The sequence below is a fragment of the Brachyistius frenatus genome, unplaced genomic scaffold, assembly GCF_029030835.1.
Source record: "Brachyistius frenatus isolate BFR_SWC_R1_liver_20210118 unplaced genomic scaffold, ASM2903083v1 Contig_5, whole genome shotgun sequence".
In the NCBI taxonomy this organism is placed as follows: domain Eukaryota; kingdom Metazoa; phylum Chordata; class Actinopteri; family Embiotocidae; genus Brachyistius; species Brachyistius frenatus.
This window is the reverse complement of record NW_027210604.1, coordinates 3563139-3591136: the sequence shown is the minus strand read 5'-3', so window position 1 is coordinate 3591136 and position 27998 is coordinate 3563139. Positions and strand designations below refer to the sequence as shown.

Here is a 27998-nt window from a genome sequence, read left to right as displayed (position 1 = left end):
ATCACTGCTAATAAGTGGCTTCTTTTTTTTTTTTCTTTTTTCGGTGGTAAACTTTATGTGGCGGTGATGTGTGTAAAACAGATTAGATGTGACTTGTGCTCTGAGCAGAAGTGAGTTTTGCAATGCAGTAGTAAAACTGTGCTGGTGGTAATGATGCTGAGGTAATAATATATACAGTACAGCATAAAGACAGGATGGATTTGTATACTGCTGAAAACCACAGTGTTGCTTTTCTCATAACACACCACACTTGAGTCTGTGGTATTATTTACAAAATCCATAAAACTCCCGCTTGTGAGTAACTGCGCCCCCCCCGCCCCCCTCACACACACACACACACACCAAGTGATCTGAAAAACCACATTTAAAAGCACCCGAGCAACAACAAAAAATAAACAAAAAAAGGTTGCAATACCCTGGGCATGCAAGGGAGGAAAGCAAGACTTGGAGAAAATGTTTTGGTGGAAAGAAAAAGACTCTTGTGATTCTTCTGGACGGCAGGACAAACATCTCGGGGAAGTTGTAAATATCCAGCTGCAGGCCCCCGAAGAGCTACAAAACATCGCCTCAATTTTCATATTCACAAGAATACAAAAGCATTTTTTTTTAAGAACTGTAAATGTATTACCTTCTTCTCTCCACAGAATGTTTGCAACTGTAGAATCAGCCGTTGAGCGACATAAAGAAAAAAAGCAGAAGAAAAATAACGGGAAGAAAAACATTAATTCACCCTAAGAAACTGAAGAGGTGATTTATCTCATGCCAAAACATATTTGACAGCTACAAAATGCTCCTCACTGCTGCTGACAGGTCCATATTTCCTCCTAAATCAAGAGATCACTCTTGTCCTGAGAAGAGAAGGCATCGAGTATTCTGTTTAATTTCAACCGGCCCGAGAAGCTCTTTTGAGGTAGCAGTCATTAACTGGCCAAAATGATGCAACCTACTGAAAGGCCAAATATTAAAGAATCATAAAATATGCCATTTGACTGTTTTAAAACTTTGTATTTAAATGAAATCTCTACAGAAAATTGAGTAGGACCTCTTACACTGCCCACAGTTAGAGCAGAGTGTGGGCAGTCTCTCAGCAGAGACTCCTCTGATCACAGATGGAAAACAAATCCAACTCTGGATTGTCCTTCAAATTGTATTATTTGTTAACACCACATAAATAATTAAACAAATCCTAAAACTGATAAGGGAATACAGACAAACTTATTTTTTTTTTGTAGTATCTCCTCTTTAATAGTTCATGAACCTGAATTCAAATTTTTGCTTATGGGTGTCAAATCTTACTACCGCCCTCCTTTCTAGAAATAATCTTTCATGGTCCGTCGATCATCATCCCTCGTACCGTGATCAGACTTCAAAATGTTTCTGTCTTTTGAGATGGTTGTAGTGTCAGATGAGGCAGTCATAAATTCTTGCTGTAATTGGCTGTGAGAGGATGCGGTACACCCACAGCGGCTTCAGAAAGTATGAACATCCTTTGACTTTTTTTATTTATTTATTTATTTTTTACACTTTACTGTATTGAAAATGTACGTTTTAAAAAGAGTAACATCGGCATTTCATTCAACCGTCTACACACAATAACCCGTAATGAGAAAATGTGCAGCTGTATTAAAAGTTCAACAGGAGGCATTTCAGCTGTATTTTTCATTCATCCAGCTGATGCGTGACTTTGAACAAGTACACTTCCTTTTTAATCAATACAGCTGTCTCTACAAGCCGTGTAACTGATAGTGATTCACTCGCTATATACACGTGTTAACACATTCAGAGGCATGTTTTTATGCCTAAAGTTGATTTAGTCTTTGACTTTACACTATAAACTACAGTTATTGTCTATTGGACCAAGTGCGACCAAAACACAGCCAATCGATGTTGTACCTGAATGCATTTTGTGTGGACATGATGCTGCTGCTGCAGCTCTGCGAGGGTTTATATCTTTGTGTAACTCGCACCGCTTTTATACCACTTACAACCATTAAGGTATGTGCCACCACACAAAAGCCCATTGGCTCTTTTTCTGCACAAATAAGCGAGGTCGTACTTATTTTTGGAGTAATCTCTTCCAGAGATCGGATATGTTCTATGACGTTACCGTGTTAAATGCCTATTTTGTACAGTAAAAAGTGAAAGGTGAGGCTGTAGGACTTACGCGTTTTCTTGGCCGAATCCTCGACAAAGAGAGAGGAGATATCCTCGTCCACTCCCACCTCGTTCTTGGCGATGCACGTGTAGGCTCCGGTGTCCTCGTAGCGGACGCTGCCGATGAAGAGCTCACTGCCATTTGCTGCAAAAAGAGCGGAAACGGGAGGAAACGGAAACAGTTGTGAGGGTTTGCTGTTGCTGCATTGTTTTTGCTTCCTTTGTAGAGAAAAAAAATATACATTGCAAATTCTATTTTTTTTTTAATGTTTCAAATGACTGGTCTTTTTGTCTGTCGATACATAAGTGAAGTCTAGTATTATTTGTTTGCCCTCCATACCGCACAATGCTGCAGTGTTGGTCTTAAGTTGCCGCCTGCATCAAGCTCTGTGATGTACAGCTGCACTCGGATCCTTCCGGTAGCACGACATTGATCACATCATGTGTACATGACACAGCTCTCGCAAGCAGTGTTTTATAAGACGAGCATTAAAGAAAGCTTTGGTTTTCATCCCTTTCTGTATGTCTTGTGAAGTAACTATAGCAACAATGATCTCCTTTGACATCTAACATCGACGCTATCGTCCTCTCAGGCTCTCTCTCTCTCTCTCGTGTTGGATTTCTTCTCCTACTTTCCACCTTTTAAACCTTCAAACTAGCATATTTAAACGTTTGTCTTCCTGTAGAACCCTGCATTTTCTAAACAGCAAGAAAGTGCACACTCGCAAACACAAGCTGTGCTAAATTTGACATTGAAAGCCATCTCGGCCTTGTAATTAATCCCCACTGGGTTGTTAAATAACACGCCATTACAGACGTTGACGCAAAGCTTTTCACATGAGTGAAATGTCTTTTGGATTCTGATGATGATTCTCTTTCATCGGAGAAGTGTGCAGTGCTTTGAAGTGAAAACTGTTTTAAAGCAGGCCTTCATGGAATGAAAAGCCACTTTAATTACTTCTAATTCATAATTATGTTCTGATCAATTCTTATTAAGAACCGCTGAATCAACCACTCATTAAATAAGTCTTTCTAACCTTATTGTTCACGTTTGTAGTGTTTTGTGGAGACATGGGTTTTGTCTGGTTTTGTCTTAAATTTAATTGAATTAATTCTCCTAAACAGCTCCCCACAGATGGATTACTGCGTAGGTGAACAGGACATGTCACCTGACTCGGCAGCTCCTTGTAGCTCTACTAAGCTTTAAAGCACCTTTTAAAGTTCACTCACATTTTTGTAGCCCACAACTTAACTGCTTTGGTACGTGCTCATTAAGTTAGAAAGTGTAAATATATATTAAAAAAAAAAAAAAAATTATAGCTTAAGGTCTTTTGAATGTTTTTTTTGGAGGATAATCTGCACGTCAATATATTTTTTGAAGTGTTGTTGCTGTCTGGAGTACTGTGCAGCAATGGAGTGACTGTTTTTTCAGAAGGCGGTCGATTTTTCTGAGCTTTCACACTGCCAGTAAAGACATCAATCAATCACGGTGCGTGGATGTCACATCAAAACACCTTGTGACAATCTATATTGTTCGTGTCTCCTTTTATGACAAAGGGCACAAAAAATACAAAGACGGCAATCTCAAAGACAACACAGGGAGTAACATCGCTAAACATCGAGGTGATCGGATTCGTGAGCAGTTAATTTAGTTAACTTTTGGATGTCGTAAAGTTGGTAATGAACAGGCAAACAGTGTCATGCACCAAAATCTCTTTTTTTTTTTTGATGAGTGAGGATGAGAAAAAAAAAAGAGATCTTCATCATTGGATTACGGTGAATCCCATATATTTTCTGAAGAATGAGCTGATATGAATTAGCTGTAATTAACACTGTAATATTCCAAAATGATCACCAAATTTAGAGCATTAAACTACACATTTTGTTTTTCGGTTATGTCCCTTTGTGCTGGGAAAGACTGTACACACATGGTGATGGTAATCCATCAATACTCCTACTTATGTAATGTGAGCTGCCTTCACCATAGTTGAAATGATTTCCCCTGTTGCCTTAGAAGTACTACCGAACAAGTCTGATATTTAGCTCCCAGTTTTCATTCAACAACCACAAATGCAGCTCAAAATAATCAATTCCTCTTGATTAAAAGGTTGTCATAATCGTGATAATTAAATCCCTGTTTCCCTGTAGCTCTGTTAAGGAATTTGCTTTCTAACAAACTAAACAACAGGGAATATCAGGCAGTGAGCCGAGTTGTTTCAGCACCACGGACAGCTCCAGAACACACTTTCATTCTACAAAGCAATTTTTCCGCTTTACTGTTCAGCTGTGGCTCACAATCCATATCTCTTAGTATCGACTGTCAGTATGTTGTTTAGCTTTTATAGAAATCTGTCCAAAAAAAATGAAGAAAAGGGCAAAACTTTTACAGTATCTTTCTTATGATCTCGACCCCATATGATATACGAGGAAATGAAATAGTGAAAAAATAATGCATTTTTTTTTCTTTTCTTTTTTAACATTATCTTGAGAACAATAGGATTCTACACAATTTAATCTACTTCTACCCACTATTTTTTTTTTCACTTTCCTAAATCTTTTAATGGAAAAAAGCACAAAGTATCACTTAAAGTAGGACACCCGCTCCTTGACATTGCCCACATTGGTCAGTAAATCTGAAACCGTAGCCACTGCAGTGTTTATGTGGTGATGAACCTTGAAGAGACTCCCTTGTTTGAGGGTCTGAGGGTTGATAACAGGCTATTACCATTGGTAATGACCCACACACAGCCAATAAACTCTCCCTTAATGAGAACTAGACCATAAAATGAAAAGTCGTGCTCCATTCTGCTCCTTCTCTCTGATATTGAGAGTACATCTTTAAAAAAAAACAAAAAAACAAAACAAAAACCTCCTAACCAAAATCAGTAACTGCTGTCTGCTGTTAAACAGTATATATTTGTTTCATTTTCACTCTCTTGATCTCTGATCTCATTCACTTTTCACGTTTACATTGTCAGTAAAGCCAAATGAAGATAGTTGAAGAGGGTGACCGCAATCTTGGTTTCATTACCTTTGTATACAATACACATAAAAAAAAGAAGCACAACAAAATATTACTGCTGACAAGTGGCACCGCTGACTTTTCAATAAAAAAAAGTTAGTTTGACAGAGCACCAGTTTGATTTTCAAGCTTTGTTTTCATTGTTCACGTGCATCGCCAAAGTGTATAAAGATTTATGCAGTGTTGGCACACTGCAGTGCTGCTGGTACTGTATGTAACACTGCAATTCAAAAAACAAGATGCAGCACACGGGGTCGGCTAAAACACATAATATGCTGACAGCGCTTCCCAAAATAATCAAAAACTCCTCACCTATGAGAGAGAGCTGTTTGGAGGATCTGGGCTGCAGATCCATGCCGTTCTTCAGCCAGAGAAGTTTGGGATTTGGGATGCCGTCGGCGTGGCAGTGCAGGCTGGCAGATACACCGGGCTCTTGGGCCTGCGTCTCTGGATAGACCAGGATCACTGGAGGGACTGGACGCACAAACACAAAACCGAAGACACAAACAGGGAGTGAGGAGAGGGGCAAGTGAAAACATAATTACACACTGTTTCATGGTAGACCGCAACTCCTGGGGGAATGTAATACAAACACCCACACACGCAGTGGGCAGAGAGGAATTTGTCTCACCCCAGCATGGAATGTATTCACAAATAACAAGAATCCAAAAGCTCTGGGGCTGCTTTATTACAGCTTGAGTGCTGCATGAAATAGATGTTGGATGTATCTGCCACTTACCACCTCCACTGGGACCAAGACCACAAATGAATGTGGAGGAATCGAGGGGAAAAAAATGAAACATGAAGTAATAGTTTACATGAACAGGTAAGATGTTGTGTTCGAACTATGATGCTTGGCATCCTCTCAACCTTACGCTGGCGACCAAATCCTGACGGCCAATCCTTCCGGGGGCTCAGTCACCTATCCCATTCAATTGTCCCTTAATCTGAATGAAATATTCATTTTGCATTTGTTGCTAGGTACATATGTATGTGTCTTTTATTCCTGTACTTTTCTCTCATCTTTTTTTTTGCCCTATTATGACTATTTTTAAGTATTTAGCATGTATACATGTATCACTCAAGTACTGTACTTACTTTGTATTTCAATTTTATGAAATTTATTTCATATCTAACATTTTGTACTTTTTACATCACTAGATTTATCTGACAGCTCTAGCAACTAGTTACTATGCTTTTCAGATGATGATTTTATGTTAAAACAAATACAACGCATTAAGAAAAAACAAGATTTTGTCAAAGACTAAAGCTGTGGTTTTGTATAAACAATTGTGGCATGTTTCTGTGGTTTTTAGATGACTATGGTGGCACATTTACCTGCAGAACTCAACAATGTCAACAATTCCACCTCTTTAATTTGGTAAAGTCAACAGTACAATAATGCTATTTTCATCGGTTGTTCCGTTTTCTGGATTAGTGCAAACATTTTAAAATACAAGCCTTGTTGTTGAAATGAAGAGTTCCTTTCTTTTGAAACTTGAGGGCTTTTATTTTGAAACGGATACAAGCAGTGTTGAGTTTGTATAAATGCGTAACGCAGTAACTTTAACAGGGGAAATGGTAGTGGATCAAAACGAGGCTTTGAGTTGACATCGTGAATTTATCAGTACGACATCTTTGACTATTTTGTTTGTTTCTGTTGGCTCTCTTGCATGATGTACGCCTTAGAGATAATCAGATCTTCAACCACGTGTATGTAAATAAATTTTAACTGGATCAAGAGCACTATGAGCATAGTATTTCCTCACTTTGAGGAAAACAAGTGGTGGAGAGTCGTTTGGGTGCACTCCGGCAGCACTACAGTACATCTCCAGATGAACTTGTACTTCTACCCGTGCCTCTCCTTGACTTAAAGTCTCTGTAATGTAGTCTCTCTCTCTGCATGTTCTGTCACATCTGTCTCTGCTCAATCAGTTGGCATGTTTTGCTATCAAAGTAGCACTTTACTACGGAAACTGTTCCTTTACTCCATTTTTAATGAGCGTTTATTTTACAATTCAGTCACATTTCATTAGCACTAATATCGTACTCTACGGTACTATAATAACATAGACCACAGAGCTACACTGCGACTGTAGGTCCTTCAGTGATACTGAAGCTGCCGCATTGTCATTCCTCTCATCACACCAAAGAAAGGATGCTATTGCTTTAATAGCACAACAGGATGCAAACCGCCCACTTAGTATAATGTGGCACTTGGCTCCTTTCCATTGCGCCTTATCTCACTTCGTCCTATCTCATTTGAAATACCTTCAATCCCCAACACAAACATTTGGTAATTGCCCTCTCCTGATAACTCACCCTTCGGGCCCCCTCTGTCTGTCGCCATGACTCCCTTTAGTTCAAGGTCTAAAATGCAGCTGTATGTCCTTTCAATTAGCATCTCGGGAAAACAAAACAATCACTCCTATTGTGACTTCTTAATGAGAAAAAGGCTTAATTAAATCAGAAATCTCCCTGCTTTGTCTTTCAGTCACTATGAAACAAAAGCACAAAAATTAAGGGGTGTCTGTAGGGGTATATTTGATTTGCTATTTTACAAGTGTGTGTGTGTATGCTGGCGGCTTTTAAAATTCTTCCTCTCTGGAGTTATTACTAGGCATCTCTCCAAAGAAAATGCAAAGTCTAAACGTAGGGGAGATGAAGGCCCTAATGTAGATGATTAATATGAGCAAGACCGCACTTTGATAAGTTAAGCGAGCCAAAATCAGCGTGAGTGCTGTGTTTCTGCTGGTTTGTAGAAGTGTTTTAACTTAAGTAGCTTTTATCCACTGCACAGAATCAACTGAATGTGCTGCATGCACTCACATTTTCTTTTTAGCCTAATATGTAATGATGCAGTTTTTCCACGGCGAGAGCGTCACTTTGATGCAAAGCTCTGACCACCCCGATCCTATGAGGCACCTTTATGACACTGCTTACTTTTTAACTTTTTTTTATTTGCGGAGGCTAATCCTTTCGAAAAGCAACTTCTTAGACAACAAGGAACACTTCCTTCTTAATTACATCATAAAGGAAGATCAATGATAATGGTGTTGTCATAAAAAAAGATAAAATGATTAGTTAATCTATACTGATGGTTCACTGTTGTTCATCTTTTTCAAATGTTATTGTGTGTCACAACTACATATCTTTGGGTGTTTGACTCTTGGTCAGACAAACACTTTTTTCTTACGTAGATGAAAGTAGTGATTGTGCTTTTGCTGTTTTTCTACCTTTGACAAGTCTTACAGAAAGTCTTGAAAGTTGTTGAAGATAGATCTTCATGACTGTATTTTTGGGATGATTTCATGCTTCAGAATAGACAATATCATAACGTCTAATGTGCCTAAATCATTTTCAGTTCTGCATATCCAAATATTTGTGCTTTGGGGAATTGATAGTATCGATGGTGCCTCTTGTTTCCAGACATTTTGATCATCAGCATGTTCGCTTAAATGGCTCTAAAACTGTTTAACCAAAAGACCCAAAGTTTAGTTGTCCATTCACTTATTGTTACTGAATCCTTCCCAGGTTTATTTCTGGACTTGTTCTTCACTATAAGCAGGACAAGCAATAAGAAAAACAACAACAACTCAAGTAGCCCAAACAAAATGAAAGTGTTTTGTCCACACGTCTTCCACCACTGTAAGTAAGAAATGAGCCACTACTGACCATTCACCTGCAGCACATGTGTCTGATAGAGGTCTTCATAGCCGTAGGCATGGCAACTGTAGTTTCCCATGTGGATGGTTGTCACCTTGGTGATGTACAGGGAGCCATCATCCCCAAAGTCCTGTAATACAGGGAAGAGGTGCAGGAGGGAAATTAAAACATAGAAGGAAGAGCCACAGGTGGTGAAAGAGGGCAAGACGGAATGAAGGAAGAGGAGGAGTGAAGATGGGAAAAGAAGAACAGGAGGTGCAGGAGAGGGAACAGTGGTGAAGAATGGGGTGCAGCAAACATCCACAGGGAGTGAGGGAAAAATGAAGGTAGCTTGATAGAATACATAAGGATGCTTGAAGAGAGCAGAGCGAGGTGGCACAAAGCAGCAGGGAGTGATGGGAAAAGACAGGAGAGAAAAAGAGTGATGGGAAAAGGAAGAGCGACAATGAATCAACGGTTTCCCTGTTGAGCTGAAGCAGGCGTTGGGGAATTTGATCCTCCTCTCTCCCCTCATCATGCTGCCTCAGCCTGATAAATGGCAAGGGTTAAAAATATAAAGCCCATTAGGTTGATGAATGGCGCTGGTTGTTGTTGGTGCAGCATGCGACAGTCACCAGGGGGTTGCAGTCACAGCTTAGGGCGGATTAAGGCATTAAATAGTTTGCTGTCCCACCAAGTGGCAGAGCAGATGTCCTGATGCAGCTCTGTCACGACATGGAAACCTCAAACGGCTGCTTTTCTTTTTTCTAAGGGCTCTAGATATTAATGTGGCCTGACAGGGGGTCATTTTGTGACAGGAGAATTGTGAAATCATTTTCTTGTAAGATAGATGAGGGATTTTGGGCAGTCTTTAAAGTTCAGAATTTACAATTGGGGTGAGAGGTACAACTACTCCAGCAAGGACAATTAAAACTAAATGGGCCATTTGGGCCAAAAAGTTTGAGTGTAATAGATCTGGCAGGTTATCCCAGGCATATTTTAGATACAAATCGTAACTCCTGGTTGTGCTTTCTGGAAAAGGGGAAGTATCTACTAGGGTTGTCTCTTAATAGTTGATTAGTCAAATCATCACTTGATGAGCTCGTGATTCCAACCTCCTAATGCTGAATTGGCATTTTTGTATATCGAAACATGTGTATCGAAACATTGGTTTAAAATGAGATTTTTGTTTTGATAGTGGATAGTAAATAAGTAATTTAATTGGTACCATAAAAGTATCAAAGTTAAGTACCCTGCCCTTAATACCACAAGGTTGTCTTTCACTGAGCCTGCATTGTGTCTGGCTAGCTGGTGTTATAAGTGACTAAGAAGACATGAATATAAATTGGAGATTTTGTCCCACAAAGCTCCTCATAACAATGTCATTCATCTTTTAGTTGTTGAAATGTCCTGATGATATACAGACTGGAAAAAAAACCGGGAGAAAATTACAGGCTTATGTTATTAATCATGGCAAATTATATGCTTTTGTATTCGAAAGAGCAGTTGAAGAATTATACATGAAGATGCCGAGTGGCCACAATAAAATTAATGAAACTTAAATCAGTCATTGAAGTTTAGCTTTTTAGATGCAAAACTAAACGAGTGTCTCCTTTGACCTATTCTTTATTGGTAATCATCATTTATTTTTCATATTACACAGAATAGCACTGATGCACTCAACATCTGATTGCTTTTCCTAAGAGGCTCCTTCCCTATGTGTTTTTGAAGTGTTAGCAATGTACATGCAAATAACACAATAGTAATTTTTTTGGGATAAAAATATACATTATTCATTTAATTTCTAAATGAATCAGTTTTCAATCTCACTCAGCTATAGTATGAGCAGCTGTGATAAATTGTATGTAGTCTGTACCTGTTTGTAGTTTTGGCCTTTCATTATTTTTCTCTCGTGCAATCAAACCTGGTGACTCGGGTCTGAAATCTCTCATTCAAACATTGCAGTTACCTTTTGGAGAACACGGTTCTATTCAAGATGCAAAATGCCCCGTTTTGTGATTGAGAGTAAAAAACAGAGCAAAAGAGGCCCCATGAAAACAGTACGGGGGAGTGAGGTGGCAGACGGAGAACAAAGAGCCGATTGAGGGAGAGAGAGCAGACAAACGAGACTGATTGTAATGGAGGCTCAGCTCTAAGGTTTTGGGGGTCATATGCTGGAGTGTAGCAAGATTTCAATCACTGTCAAATGTAAGGTCTGAAAACAATCCTGCTTCCATTCAGCACAGTTCGAAAGAGGAGAACAGCGTGCTGAAAGGACTTTGACAGGAGAGTAATGTCCCCTCCCTCGTCTTACCCTGTCTCCTCTTTGACCTGCGGGGCTTTAAGTCAACTTATATAAAATGTTGGACTGTAAAAATAAAAGGGGGCCTAAAAAAAAAAAAAAGAAAACAAACCATTGTTAGTGTCTGACACCTCTTCTTCACCTCATGTTGCTGCTGGACAGTTCTAATAAATGTAATTTAGAGATGGGTTTATTGGCACAAAGTCAAAAATCCATTTATAGGTGTCCTGCAGAGCATGTGCTGATTGGCCAATTTACATTAAGACATCTAATTCATCCATTTGCTGAAGATTATATTAACAAAACATATTATGGCACTGTATATATGACGCGTACATTTATACACTTCTAAAATGAAATACTCCCTCAATCCATATGAAACTTGGATGTAAATCGTTGGCCCCTTATGATCTAATTTATCTGGATTTCTACATTCTCATTACTTAATGGATTATTTATCTTTTATTCAGGCAGGAAATCACTTAAAATGCAAACACTTTTGTCCAAGAGATGGTTGTCCAAACTGGCTAAATTCACCAACTAGCCACAAAAACTTGGCACTTTGCTTTAAATATGCAATTTTCCTTGTTCTTCCTGGCACTGGCATCCAGTGTACACGGGAATTACTGAAATTGCACACAAAAATTCACACACAGCATCATTAATTTAGGGATTTTTTTTTTTTTTTGGGGGGGAGGGGGTGTTTCATCTTCTATTTGACTGAATGAAAAGAAAGTCTGCAGAAACACAGCAGGGGCTACTCTCTCCTTCCTCTCTCAGATCACCGTGTTGTTTGGAAATTCATTATGCACGGTCAAAAGCCTGAGGGACCTCGGTTGCCATCACCTCCCCTCCAGTCTCCACCTTAACACTTGACATTGTTTATCGGCTCATCACCACAGCAGAGCAACAAGGCCGCCCATTAACATGCAATTAGTGAATTGTGATCCGCTGGTGGATAAAGCAAGGCCAGCGCTGTATTGTCACCTGTGCAGATGTGTCTAAGCAGGACCGCGGCTACATAGTTCATTAACCACAGAACAGGCTGTAATTGTACTGTTTCTTTGAGGATGCTAGGGAATCATTTGTATCTTTGTTTAGTTGTATTTCTTGATTATTTTTTCTTGTCACTCATCCTTGCTCTTACCTTCTCCTGCTTTGTTGATTGCTTGTTGATTCGGTTCCTCACTTTTTAAAAAAAAAAACTTGTTTTATTCAGGATGAGACTGTTTTTGAACAGATTGATAATATGCCTCTATGTCTTCTAATGTGTAACAAGGGAAGTGTTTACTCGCACGTCCACCATGATGACTAAAATATGTCCGGGCTGTAAGTCTCTCAGGTTGTTGTGGAGTTCTTTTTCCCTCTAGTTGCCAAAAATAATTAATGCTGACATTAGTTGACCGTACATAAGCAGTAATGTTGTCGCAATCAGAAGCTGTCAAGGGTTTGTTTCTATTTTTTACAACCAAAGCCTTTTCAACCTTGGAAAACCAAACAACATGAGTTATTCATTGGGTACAGCCAACCGGGAACCCATCATGATGTCACCCATTGTTTTTTGAGCTGCCGTATTGAAGCCCTGAGTCCATCGCTGTCTTTTTTTGGAGCCAGAAGTGACCACATTTGGATGAGCTGGGGAGGAGTGAGAGGTGGATCTGACTGACAACCCGAGGATACGATGCCCGCCCACCTATACTTGAAACTTGACTGCATCCCAGACACGTCAATCAAGCCAGACACACCCCCAAACCTTAGCTCTCTTTGAGGCCTAACATCTAGTCCAGATTTTATTTGGAGCCAGACCCTAGAGGCCCTCAGTGGTATTACACTTTAAAACGCTTCCGCATAGACAGTCGATGGGTATAGCACGTTAAAAAAAAAGGAGCCAACTAACAAATTAGTCAACTCCAGCACGACTGTCATCACCAACAGCTACAAACCACAACATCAACCAAGATGAAGACAACAATAACATCCACTCACATTAATATCCTCCAGGTCCAAGAAGTTTAATATGATGCCATTCCTCTTCCAGATGACTGGTGGGCGTAGCGTCCCCTGGATGGCACAGGTGAGGACGGCGCTCAGGCCCACTGTTACCGTGGAGATGCTGATTTGCTGGTCCTCTGCCAGGCTCAGCTGGACAACCTCTGTTGGAATGAGAAGGGAAAGGATTATTGGTTGGAGAGACAGAATGCATTGCAAAGAAGCAAAGAAAGACACAACAAGAAGAAAAAAGGATGCAGAAAAATAAGAAGAAGGAAAAAAAGAAGAAAGAAAGGTGTCCGGGAAAATCACAAATCAGAATGAGTGTGCTGATGTGGTGGAAATGTAGCCAAGCTTAATACATTTCTATGCATCCATCTCATTACAAGTGGACCAAGTCGGATAAGCAGCTATCCGGGAGTGAAGGATATCCAGTATGAAATAAGACCATGTGTCAGAGGACACACAGCTAGCCAAATATCATTGTTCTCATTAAGGGAATTTATGTTCATTGAAACAGCCATCCAATTCAATTCACCTTTACAGCAAATTAAGAATTATTCTTCACTGGTTCCCCTTAGAGCCATAAATATTATCTGTCGCCAAGCTGTGTAGCCAGGCACGTAATCTACAGAGTCACAGTCATAGTCTGAAAACTTTGTCGTGTACTCATCCTTTTTTCTTACTGCCAGTTTAAACTTACACTCAATCCGATGTTTTAAATAGACATTAAAACAGTGTCTTTAGTATAAAGCGGGATATGTAGTCGATTACAGTATGTGACTCAATATTTGGTCACTCTCTCATCCTTCTTTTGAATTTCTCTGCACAAACTCCTTGCTCATAAAAAGATGACGTTTCTTGTACAGGTGTAAAGTTGGGACATGCATGCTGACGGCAGTGAGATATTGTGCGACTGTGAAGTTCAGGCACGCCGGAACTGACATGATATATGCCAGTGTGTGACCCTATGTCAATACTGCCTCGTGATATACTTGGCTCCATAAATAGAGCGACAGAGACACCTGATAGAAATCTAAATGGAGCCAACCGAGCGTAACGCTGAGCAAATCCCACATAGACACCTGCAGAGCATTTACTGGACTGATACTGCTAACAGCCTCCGCTGCATGACCTTTCAGCACTGATATGTTTGAAGAAAGGATATAATTGGAGCAACTGCAAAGAACAAAACACTGGGAGAATTTAAATCGGTCATCATGTTTGGTAAATGAAGATTTATAGATGATGAAATTGTGGATTCACAACAGTTCAAAGAAAAAAATACCAAAGAAAATACAAACCCAACATAAGAGTGATGCATACTAATTAAGTTTGTGAGCAATTCTCTGAGAAACCTGAAAAAGAGAACACCTGACCATTGTGCACAATACAGAAACTACACACATTGAATATGTACTTGTGTAAAATAGGTAACCTTGCACTATAATTTTCAAAACCTGAATCCCATTTGTTACAATAGCCAATCTACCCTACCCAACCCGGAAAATGTGATGTTTATCAATCCCCAGACATCACCAACTTAGGTCTGTATCCTGTGTAGTGTGTAGCATTGGCATCTGTTGCCTGTTGCCTAGAAAAGATTTGGCATGAGTCAAAGTAGGGTACAGCAAATTCACGTGTTGCACTATTTCATTTTTGGGCTGTTTGCCCAAACGTTAACATAATATGGCATAGCCTTTTCTTTTTTCTTTTTTTTGTTATCTTTCTTGGCACAATAGGGTCGAGGCTACTAAATACATAGATTAATTATTCTTAATGGAGTTTTTTATTGTTGAGCAACATCCAGCGATGCAATTAACCCTTCATTAAACACATGAACACTGGTTTGCTCTCTTTCTGTATCTTTCTTTCTCTCATTCTCCCCCACACATTCGCAATGCCTGCCTCACATCTTACCAGGGAACAAAATAGAAGACAAAAATTTGTTGGACTGTACTGTCTTTTTGAGACTTGTGTTCAGCTGCTCAGTTTTAGGATTTAACTTATTTCAATAAGCTTCGAGCTCACTGTGCGCTCACTGAATGTGCTTCTTGTTGGAACATACAGCATCACTAACATGGAGAAAATAGGGTATGTTTAATGGTGATGCCTCAAAACTAATGACTGAACCCCCACTTTACCAATTCCTACCTTCTCCCAATATTATTTTTAAATCTTATTTTGCCTCCAACTTTGTCAACCATTTGCCTTATTGTTATTAGACTTCAAAGCTTCCCTTTCACAGCAGTGTTGTTTATTTCTTCCCGTTTCTAAAATTAGCAAACCGGTGTAAACTTGAAAGTTCGTGCAAAGCAAGATGTCTGCTCGACATGTATAACTTAGGTCATGAATTGTAGATTTAAGATAAGAGATACGTTGTAGAGTTGATGAAGAACACACTTTGTTGGCTTTGTAGATGTATATTTTTCATGTATCTTCCATTTCTCCACCACCAGAATGTTTGAAAAACTTTCCTGGCTTCTGCTTCCTCTCTTTCTATCCAACTGATCATAACCTACAATGTTAAGACCAACAAATCTATATGAAGACAAAATATCTGAATTGTAAGGCCTACAGTTTATGACTGATCAACGGTGATAAGGCCAGCATCACAACAAATCTTCATTTCAACTTCCACACGGGACAACATGTCATTGTCCAAAACGGACTTCAAGCAGATGGCCTACAAGACTTGGAAATGTTTGCGGGGGAACTTCCTGTCTGGATGCAGACTTTGACAAACGCTGTTGTAAAAGACCCCAGGATATTAGCTGTCTGTTTCACATAGTTCTCCACATGATAGATGTATCCAGGCTGACAGCTCGTCCTGTCAGTGATATTTCAGAATGCTTTGGGTACAGTGCGCTGCCAGGTCCAACAAAGTTATAATTCACCAGATCAGTAATTTGGGTGGCAGAACAGGCTTTGAGTGCCATGTGGACAGATGAGGGATGACGTGCATTGATCTGACATGGCTTGGAGGGGTGATTTCAGGTGGTACTGTGAATTTCAAATGGACCACTGCTCACATTGGATTCAATATAGTCCACGAAGGCAAGACCCATGTGGTTTGCTACGTCTTTATGCAGCAGTTGACTGTTCAGATGGACATCTAACACTGCTTTGTATTGATTATTTTCAGGTAGAGGAGTGAGGTTTCATCTTAAAAGCTTGCTGGTGAGGAAAATCTTTTCAAAGTTCACTCTGTGCTGAAGTACAAACTGTAATTAATAGACTATGGCAGATAAAACACTAACCACTTTGGGCAATGGTGTTTTTTTTAACAGCTGTAAGAAGTATGTGCCGGTGCAATGTAGTTGAGAATGTGGTCTTAAGTCACTGATTTGACACATGACAAAATAAAAAGAACTGGGGGTTTGTTAATTACAAGCTTCATTTTTGTTTAAAATTGTATTAAAATAACTGTTTAAATAAAAGAAAAGGGGCTGAGAGAAAATAGATCCAAAATCATCTTCAGACTTTTGTGTGCATAATAGTTATGTTTTTGAGGAGTAGCCAAGGCATGGTTTTGAAATATCGACTGTCAAGTTTCAGAGAGCTCTGTGCTTATCTGGTCTTGGAATGAATGCCTTCATTTTATTGTGTCGTGAAGCAATGCTGACAGCAGTGAAAAGATAACCTTCATCTCGCAGCTCCTAATGCAGGGCTGTAACACTGCTGTCTATATACCAAATCAAATAGAAAATGCTCCATCAATTCAAAATGGGGAGCTGTGTTTAGATATTTCTACCAAAGCTTCATTTGAGGTGAGTCTTAACTTTAAAACTTTCTGCTGATGTGTTAGTCCTATCTTTTAATGTCTGCCTAAAAGGCCATAGTTAGAAGGAAAAAAACACCTACCCTTGTTAAAGATGGACCAGTTATGAAATTAATCCTGGCACCATGCAATTAATTCTAATGCCATCCTAACCTACCTCCTGAGATTACAGATATGAGACCAATAAAAGACAGAAAAATGTTCTACCTTATATTGTGATGACAAATAGGTGTGGATTATTAATTACAGAATTTGATGATTGCTGTTGATGTCACTTTTCTAGAAATAGGTGTGGGAGAGTACTTTGGGATGTTTGTAGTGCTTTTTGAAATTTTAAAAAATAGCCTTCAGCTGATTGAAGGTTGGCCTTTTAAGTGTCAAAGCTAACACAAATTTAATGAGTTGAAGATAATGATGGTTACACATTGTAACTTTTGTTCTATGTTCACAGACAGATTCTTTAAAAAGAGGTAACACTTTTCCTCATCCAGTAAAGTTCTAGCAATTTGTGAAGCTGGTTGATCAGACTGTGATGACAGCACAGGAGCTAAAAGGTGTTACTATGACCATGTTTACACATCAACCTTAAAAGTTTTGTTTCCAGTGTCCGTAAAGATTCTTGATCATTTAGGTCATGGTATTCCTATTTATAGTATTATCCAGAGACAACTGGACTTGCTCTTGAGGTTCTTGAAGACTTGTCACCTGTAGAAGCCATCCACGTCAAACTGGAACGACCATCACTAAACAGAGGAGGTAGTTTACGTCACTGCTTATTAGCCACTTAAAATGTTATCCTGATATCCCTCCCCAGGCAGCTTAACACACATTCACATATAATGACTCAAGTAACAACTTGCGTATGACCTCAACATCTCTCAAGGTGTTAACGACCGTCACAAGAGGTTAAAAGCCTTGGACTCCTCTCCACTCGTGAAACCCTTTGAATTAGAGCTGAAATGTCTTTAAGAACCTTATGCAAGTCCAGTTGCCTTCGCATAACACTTAGAAATTCCACTTTCTGTGGAACTCTCTATAAAAAAAAACCTGTTCAAACATCCTCCTATGTTCTTTCCTGTTCTCAGATGACCCAGACAAATTGCATATCCACAGGCAGTGCCTGCTCTGCCCCAACTGGCTGGGGAAGGTTGCCATGACATTAGCTGGTTAATGATTCCTACAGTTTCCCCCCCTTTCTCCCAACCTAACTCCAATGTGTAAGTTAATAATTGACTCTCTGGAGAATTCAGGAGCTCCACTGATCGATCAGCCCTACTAACCGAGCTATGGGTAGGCTGACAGCGCCAACAGCGTATTCAGCTCTGGAAGGCTATATTGTACATCACAAACGAGGAGAGGAATAGAAAGAAGAGGGTAGGAGGGCTGACTACTGGAAGAATGATATAAATACAGACAATAACTTTAAAGACAGGACAATAGAGTGAATAAAACAAGTGTAATGAAAAGAAAGGAAACATCAGAGATAGGGAAAAATCTGATCTCAAATACTAGAGAAAAAGTATGCAAAAAAAGATGACGAAATGAAAGAAAGACATGTTGAAAGATGGACTGATATAACTCAGGATGTGAAGAGGAGTAAAAACGTGTGAGCGTGCGAGACAGGAAGAGAGACAAATTCGATGCAGAGCACGTAGAGGATCTCGCAGGGAATAACTAATATGGCGAGCTCAAGACTGCAGCTCAGAGTTGTCCCTTTCCACTTGTATGAGAACGGTCCTTCGTGAGCTCGAGTGAGACATCAAGCCACAAAGCAGAGAAGCAGAACACCGTGACCTTTTTTTTTTTTAGTGGGGGAGACAGATGACATCCTGACTGTTGACTAGAGGAAGCAACAAGAGAGGTGGTGAGGGCCACAGAGTAAGGAGAGATGGATGGAAAGGGGGTTACAGGTGATGGTGCAGGATGTGAGGATTCATGTGGCCAGGGAGCAGGAAAACAAGCTGACAAGGCACCCAGTAACCTTAGTTCTGTTTCGATTTGTTGTTTTGGCAGTCAAATTAAATCTGGAGTTGGAGTTAAAAACTGGGCAAAATTTGTGTGAGAAGTGAAAATGTTTTATATGCTTATGTTACATTCCAAGCACACAAAGGAATATAGGCCTAGTGATTATATAATGTTGAAACAACAAATGCAACCACATGTCTAAAACTAGTACAATTTCTGTCAGTGGATCAAATGTTTTTAGATTACATTGTGCTGAATCTCCCAACAGAGTGCCAGTATTTAATAAAGAAAACAGAATATACTGAACTCTTCCACTTGAATCTCTGCATATTGGAATTTGGCAAACTTTGCGGTAATGTGTGATGCAAAGCAATTGTGACGCTAAATAAAATTTGCCATTCTGAAATAAGATGAAAATACTGTGATCCAAAGCGTACTAGGAATGTCTGCTTTCTCTCCAATATCTAACTTAGAAAGCTTTACCTTTGAACTATAATCCAATGCATCGAAAACTTTAAAGGTCCCATATTTGACACTTTTTCTCTGTTTTATTTGTAGTGTTGATACATAAATAGGTATTTTTATGGTTTTAAGTAAGAGAAGTTATTTTAGTTCTTCTCTGATGAGCTTCTCTGGGGCTTTACTAAGAATAGGATGTTTTGTGTGTGTCTTTAAGGCAGTGCTATTTTGTGATTGGCTGACTGTTTTCGGAGTAAAGCACGCCCAGGCCAATGACAGGTTGTTCTTCGGCCTTGTAGCTTGCTAGCTCCGTGACGGAATGACCGCTTGGTGTTTTCTTCTCTGTTGGACATTTGAGAGGGCCGACATATGACATCACAAACTTATGGAAGTTTATGGAACAGCACAATTGCTGAATACAGGTTGTGTGCATGTACTGTGGTCTGAGCGCTTTTACACTTTCATAGTCTTTTTTTTTTTTTTTAGCAACTAAACCTGTTTTATAATCCAAACAGAAATATAAATTCAAATTAATTTAATATAGGACCTTGAGAATATAAATTTATTGATGAAAAATGTTTTTATCCAGTTATCCAGCCTTCAAATCCAACTATAAAATTCAGTTTTGTGAGAAAAAAAACATATTATAACCTATTATTTTACAAGTTTTTAGACTGTGAATTATATAACGTTTACTATTCAACAAACTTTCAGTCCACAATTTCTTATGGACTTATGGATTGTTCATTTGTGAAAACCATGAATTAATTTGTCAAGATATTTAAGTTTACTACTGATTGGACCAGACACAGGACAGACCAGTAAGCATTTTCGGCGGATTAATTACAACTGTGTCAAACTTGCATTATAAGTTATTTTTGACGTCTGGTGGGATGCCACCACAGTATTGACTGCTTGTTTACCTCCACCTTTTTTCTGGATTAGTCTGTGGATTTATCAGAGGAATGGATGGGTGGGTGAGCCCATCTGGAGAGGACAAACACATGCGCACACACCTTCATGGAAGAGCCGCGTTTATGCTCTCGGTGAATTAAGTGTTCACTGCCTCGGGCTGTGACACCTTCGACACCCCACACAAGAAAACCGAAGTGCTCTTTCGCTCTCTGTCACTGCTCGTGAGTCTTGGTGAGGGGTAGTGTGTCACTCATGTGACAAGTACATCCTCCTCCCTTCATGTGTCATGTATGCAAATACATGCACGGCACACCCAGTTATTCATATTTGACCCTCATGAAAAAAATATCCTCATTCGGTCTCATTTTGTAAATTAAGATTCAGTCATTAATCAACAAGCTCATCGCTGAGTGAAAAGCAGCTGCTCCAGTGAGTGGGCTTGATTTGCCATCCCTCTCACTTCCTACATGTTCTTGCAAAGCTGACAATTTAGGAACAGAGACTTGTCGGATTCAAAGCAACAAAGCAGTAAGGTTAGCCCTCGACTAAAGTCACATTTTTAACAGGCACCAAAAGGATTTTCTCATCGATTGTTGCTATGCAACCACCAAAAATCATGACAACAGGCAATCTTCGACCACCAGGCAATGCAGCACAAAGCTCTGTGTGTCAAACTGTTTCTAAACACAGGCTCTTCACCACAGTGTACTTCCAATCACAGGGACACATGCTGGCACATGTTATCATCTTCTGCAGCATCGGGGGGGGGGGGGGGGGATGCCTGGAAGCCGTTGGCTATAAATGCAACAAAGAAATATACACTGATGCGTTGTGTTCCTTAAAGATGTACATAAGTTGTACATTTGTATGTCAAGGTGTGCTTATAGGTGTACACGTGTATCTTTGACGTGCCGGATATATATATAAAAAGTAGTAATATAATAATTGGGGAGAATAAAGTATCTATATATCCATTTGATTTATATGTGAGGAAGCATGAAAAAGAAGTAGGTAATATGGGTAAAATCTTAAGATAAATTGACTGCCATTATATGGTGCATTTTTATAGTAGTGATCAAAGAGCTTTGCGATTTTTCGCTCTTTTACCGCTGTGGAGAAGATGCTCATCAGGAGCACTATGGGTAACTGGTGGGTCAGCAGTGTCTCACTCAAGGACACATTAACATGTGGACAGGTCCAACATGACAAATAGAAGACATACTCCGCCTCCTGAGCCCACAGCCTCCTACACTATGACTCATAGTGTTGTTCTGCAGTGTCTGACTGCACTACAATAATCCTGAATATTGTGTCACGCATGTGAGCATCATTTTTGAAAGGTAAATCTGACGAACACGAGATACATAGCGTGCAATTTTATATTGCAACTTCAAATATCGGCTAATTCAGTGGAATAAATACCCCAAAAAACAGGTTCTTCATCATATTGAGCAGAGATCCTCAAAATTCAATATTCCAATTAAACAGCCATCACGAATTTTCAACAATAAAATAATAGCTACCTCAGTATCAACTGTAATAATGCCAGCTGAACATGAAGAGACCGGTGGGTTTGTGCAGTCCACGTAGGGAGACAGGACTCCCACTGGGAGCCCACAGCACGTACAAATGATCTTGGTGTGTCACTGTGAATTCAGTATGAGGGCTGCTTTCTGCACGTGGGCTGCAACCATTAGTAAATATACTGTATCATCTATGTTTCAGACACACTGGATTAATGTCATGTTGTATATCATCCTGCACATACACACACATTAACTCAGTCAATCAATAGCTGTGCACACTCAGTCACTTAATTCTATGCGTGCACTGTATATCACATCCCTTTCACGTATTGTACATGCATACTGCTCATTTATTGTTTCACACACGCACACACTCCTGCACTCCTGCATCTCCTATGTACACTCAAGCAGCTGTTCACCCCACACACACACACACACACACACACACACACACACACACACACACACACACACACACACACACACACACACACACACACACACACACACACACACACACAGAAATTCATGCTTTCTTTTTGAGAGTGCTGGCGTGGTGATTATTCATGGGAGGGAGAGTGGGGATGAGCAATCAGCGGCCAGCTCATTAATCACACTGGATGCAGACCCTTAATCTCCTCCACAGGTACAGAGGATTCCTCCGCTGCCACTCCTCATTGCCTTTCTAACTTCCCCTTTCTCTCTATTGCACTCAGCCTCCTTCTCTCTTCCACCCACATGTCTCATTTTCCTCTCTGATGCTGTGTTTGCATCTTTGGCTATTTCTCTCTGTCTTTGTCCTTCGCCGAGCCTCTCACACTCTTGATGTCTTCGTGACTCTCTGCCTGCCTGTCAGTCTTCCCTTCCATCTCATTTCTTCCTTTTTCTGTGTGTGCTTTTTAATTTGTCTCTCGCTCTTCCCCATCTTTCTGCTTAAAGTGCCTCCTTGCCTGGCAGTCTCTCAACTTTCTGGCGAAGCCTCGCTGGTGCTTCTTTTCCAGTAGGACCCCTTAACTAGGCAGCGAGCGGGCCTTGTTAGGATCACAGAACAAACAGAGAGAGCGCGAGGGAAGTGTGGTAGAAATGGGTGCTTGAAGTAGTATTTTAAAGTGATATGTTCCAAGCTGTATTAATAAACCAAGTGCAGGGGATTGGTGGTATATCTGTCTCTGCCTGTTCTTCCTCTGCAGCTGCATTTAAGCGATTAGAAAATAAGGTTGAGGATTCTTCATAGTAGCTGATCCATCACTTTGTGAATCGATGGGCGTTTTGTGTTGATTAGAAGTTTATGAGAACCACTGTTCTAACATTAAGTTCAGATCAAATAATAGTAGGATGATTTGGTATGTCTATCTTGAAAAACAACCTTTTAGCCTGCGCGTCAACAGAAGCGTTTTTTAAAAAAAAATGTTTTTATTTTTTTATGAAAACACCAGCCGCTCTTCTGAAAACGGCAAGCTGGCAGAGTTTTTGAGGCGCAGCGTTTTTTTCAGCTGAGACACTTTAGTTTCTATGGGACTGATCCATGAAAGTAATGGATAATTAATGTGTTGAAAGTACCTAATTTCACTGATAGTTTGTGTTCAACAAATATTGTGTGTAAAAATGTCAGCACAAACTACACTACTTGCTCTGGATGAAGGGAATACTAAAGCTGGTAGGGACAGAGGACGGGCCTGCAGGTCTACATGGGTTCATGAGATTTTGTGTGCGAGGAAACTTGTTGGCGAGTACCATCGTTTGGTTCAAGTGTTGAAATTGGAAAGAGCCCAGCACAAGTAGTATTGTATGAGCAGGACACATTTTTAAGTATTGCTCTGTAAAATTGGACCTTTCACTTTCAGGAAAGACAAAAGTTACCAGGAAACCATCAGTTTGGTGCCTTGCTGAAAAATATATGATGTCAAGTCTTTGTGGCATTTGACTTGCCCCTACCTCACTGTGATTGGGTGGCTGAGTAAAAAGTGACAGTGATGAGTGCAGCGTTTTATTCAAAGTTAAACATGTTTCAAGTCTTGGCCGGTATAAAGTTATGAACACGAAAAATGCCTCGCATTTGAAAAAAAACATAAAAACACTTTGGTGGAAATGGGCCCTTAGCATCTCCCAGAATAGATAAATGCAGGTTCAGAAATTTCTAAGAATATAACAAGATATTCCCTGGTACTTGACAGCCACTCTTCGAGTTGATGCTTATCTATATATGCAAATAAAAATAAAAACAGCACTAAAAGTAACCTTGCTGTTAAATATTACTAAAGATATCTACCACAGTCCTTCTGGAAGCGTATTCTTTCCCGTCCATTTAAAGGCAACAATTGTTTCCCCCGCATTATTTAATGAACAATTTTGCAGGACTGGGCGGCTAACAACAGCGACCATCTCCGAGGCGGGAGTTGCTGCTAAGCACCAGAGCGCATTGCAAGGTGACAGTTGATACACGGAGGACGAAGCTCAATAATTAACTGACTTCAGTTTGGTCATGAAGGGCAGAAGTCTCTTTAAGGGCAGGAGTTACCTGTCAGGAAAACAAACACATTAATTGGATGTCTGGAGGGTTCACAGACATATTTACCAAAAGGTTAACTTTTTCTATGCTACTATACATTCAGGGTTTTGAAACAGAATCACTAGCCTTTGTTATTCAGTTTTTTTTCTGTCTTAATGTCAAGCCTGTAAATCACCATACACTAATACAGTTTAAAAGGAAAGCTTCACCAATACTGGCTTTTAAGCTTGTCACACTCCGAGTCATTTCTCCACTGCTTTTCCAATATTTCTCGTGCTATGACTCCTGAAGGTCAGAGATACTGTGACCCCTTGGCATTATCAAATTGTATTGACTGAGATGAAAGAGAGCTTGTAGGCTGTCATGTTTGTCATGACATTTTCTTTTTACAAGCGCTACAGAACCGCTTTGCAGCCTATTCCCGAGAATAAAAGCCTTTGCATTTCTTTTATCTTCCTTCATCCTGAAATTTCATATTCAGTAACTTAAAAAATACTCCATGTGATAAATAAAATATCGTTGATTTGTTTTGACGTTTATTTAAACTATAATACCTAAGGGCAACAAGCTGACTGAGCTACTTGGGAAGTTTGTTCTGGTTAAAGCCTGTACCTTCTCCACACTAATAAATATTATTACTGTTTGTGGGTTTTATGGTCCCAGTACAATTTATTTGCTTGCAGGCAAGAGCACAAAGTAGCTTGTACAACTTCACTGGTTATTTCCCCATTAAAAGTAAATAAATGGGGGTTAAAAGATGGGGAAAAAAGATACAAGGAATTTAGAGAAGTTAAGTTCAAGACACAGTTTGGAAAATAGCTTATCTTCACACTGCGGTTCAATAAAACTGAGGACATTTATAAGTCTCAAAGGCCAAAAAAGTAATCCTGCTCTGAGAGGCTTAATGGAAACAAGCTGACAGTCTGGTGCTAATCTCCCATACTTCATTTGGCCAGATGAGACCCAATTCATTAAAGCTATACTCTCATCTGATAGCGACATAAGATCTCTGACAATCTGGATAATCTTTCATCTTTATGGAAAGAAGGAAAGACACCCCTCCCACCCCCACACTCTCCCACCCACCCCCCTCGCTCAACCCCGGCTATGCCTCCCACTGTAACCTGCGAAGGCATTTTTCTGACAGGGTTGGCTAAGTGGTCTTTCTCGTTTTAGAGCCCTTTCAGCCTTGCGGGGGAGGAGGGTAAGAGAGATTAGTGGCCTGCAGCAGAACTCCAGAATTCTGCACCGCAGGAGCCACAGCTTGACCTGACGTGAGGGTCCACCTTGACGGAGCCCGAATGCACAATGAGATGGACCGTTTGTTAAGAGTCTGGGTGGAAGCATTAGCAAAGAACAGTACGTGTTTAATATGAGCATGCATGCAACTCGAGTCATGTGCAGTCGATGTAAATTGTCTGATGTGGACACGTGCATGCATTAACCAACAATATTCTGATTAAAGCTGCACGATAGAGGAACAGAAGAGACCAAACATTTTCCTTTCATGAAGCTCCCTTGTGGGGCACTTTCCAGAGAAACCACTCCTAGGTTAAATGGGGTCAATGGGCTGTTAAGATTAGATTGGCAAAGTGGTGATAGCACAACACTATGTACTGTATTTTGAATTAGATTTGTTACAGTAAAATTTGGAGAGGTTCTATATTTAAATTGTTTTCTTCAGAGAGAAAGAGGGAGGTCAATGTTTCATGAGGCTTAATGCGAGTAAAAAAAAAACAACAACCTGATGAGACTCCACATTTACAGAGACAAAACAAATCAGGGAACAGAATTGTTTATCTTTTATCTTTTCTCAAATTAACTACTGGAGCCCAGTTACATGCTCAGTTTTTGCAGTAATGTATCACAGTATTCAGTTTGAATTAAGGCCGTTTTACAGTGTAAAAAATTGGAAATACTTATCTGGTCGCACGCTGCTGCGCATACAGCCACATTTCTTAAGATCATTCAGCAGCTTTCTGATGAAATATAGAGAGCACGTTGGCCAAGTGAAGCCCATGTGTGTTTAAGCAATGTACTGTATTATCCACACATGACTCCAGTGGTTCTTAAAACAGAAGCCATTATATTAAAAGGCTGTTCCTGCACACTGCTTTGATAAAGCATGAAAAAAATACCGCTGAATAAAATACAGGACAAGAAAACTGTTGTGATGAATATCAGCGCCTGTATTATCAGTTTAATGCATTTTAAAACAACATCTAATGATTCTAAGTGGGGAAACAACACCTTAACAATACCTCTGGGGTTTCTCACCACTCCATAAAAGTGGAGCAGAGCTTATCTCCAATAAACTGCACATTGTAGGACGTCCTCACAATTTCATATTACTCCTCAGACATCATACAAAACAGTGTCATTCCGTCAGTAAAGAGCTCACATCCCATACAAACATTTTTGAACACAAGTGACATTTGTGTTTCTGATTTATCCATCACCCCTTCAACATACAAATACATACTTAAAGTGTTTGACACGTTTTAAACTATTTTGTCATTTAGGTGGTCACACCTCATAAATATAACTTTCACAGTACTGAAAAAGGCTTTAAATAAATGTTTATTACCAAAGATATTAGTAAAATACAAGGCTGCAGGCCTCATTAAACTGTTTTGACAGAGTAAATTAGGTGAGAAAGGTTCAGTTCAATAACAACATGGTACACCTGTGTTACAAATTCAGACATAGAGGCAGGTCATCTATAGGTGATGTAAAGTTTGACCTTCATTTAGTCTTTTTTCGTTTTTAATTATTGATCCATAGGAGGTTTGCCGAGCATACATGTTGTTTTTCAGCAATACTATGCATTACAAATATACACTTCTGCATGTTCACACCCGGAAATTGGCATAAAACCACCGTATTTTGTAGTAAGTGAATACTGAGAGGCTGCACTGGATCCGGTGGGTTTAGATTCATTGCAGAACGGCGTTTTGCCTTGTTCAGTTACATCATGAAATGATAAATAAATATTTGCTCCTCAAACACCAGGATGAGGCATGTGTGCAGCTTGGCTCATAATCCAGAATGAGGATCTCTGATGCTGCCACATCTACAGCCTTGTTGGGTTGACTTGTTGGCTTGCTGAGATGATAAGAGATTTGTCAACCATCATACAGTTTATATTATAGCTTGGGAGTATCAGGCTATTGTGTGTAATGCTGCAATACTTAATTTTTCAAATATCAACTCCATTGCATCTTTTTTTTTTTTTTTTTTAGACCTTCTCTGTAAACACCCACATCTTTTCTGCTCCCCAGCTGCAACACAGGCTTTCTGAAATTTGTAGTCTCTATAAGCTCAAGCTGTGATACTCAAGTCATGGCACTTGAATTATTTTCTCTGAGTTAACAGAGCTCCTCCAAGGCCACGAGACTTCATAAAGTCTTATGTGGCTGAGTAGTACGTGTAAAATCAGCCTTAAATATCTGTTAGGAGGGCAACTTATCTTAAAAAAATGTGACAATTAATATAAACCAAACCTTTGAGCATGAACCAAACACTGAGAAGCTAAATAATGTACTGCAGAATCAAGAGCCTCTGAAAAAATATACACAAGAGCAATTTTCCTGAGGAGAGGATGCCCTATAGAGTGTGCCTCTGATATCAATACTAAAAAGAGAATAAATCATCTCATTGGTTCAGGTTTTGTATTTCTTTATCATCAAATCACAAGGGTTTGTCTCCGAAGAGTTATGACCTGAACGTTT

General features: G+C 39.7%; 1 protein-coding gene across 1 annotated transcript in view; it reads right to left on the bottom strand.

Moving 5' to 3' along the window:
* The window catches only part of fstl4 (follistatin-like 4), a 196550-nt gene that overhangs the window by 20709 nt on the left and 147843 nt on the right, over positions 1–27998 (bottom strand). Inside the window, exons 7-11 of the mRNA XM_069717308.1 lie at positions 13110–13276; positions 8852–8972; positions 5489–5650; positions 2165–2299; positions 629–655 (exon numbers count right to left, since the gene is read on the bottom strand). Coding sequence (XP_069573409.1) covers positions 629–655; positions 2165–2299; positions 5489–5650; positions 8852–8972; positions 13110–13276 — 612 coding nt within the window. The remainder of the gene's footprint in view (positions 1–628; positions 656–2164; positions 2300–5488; positions 5651–8851; positions 8973–13109; positions 13277–27998) is intronic.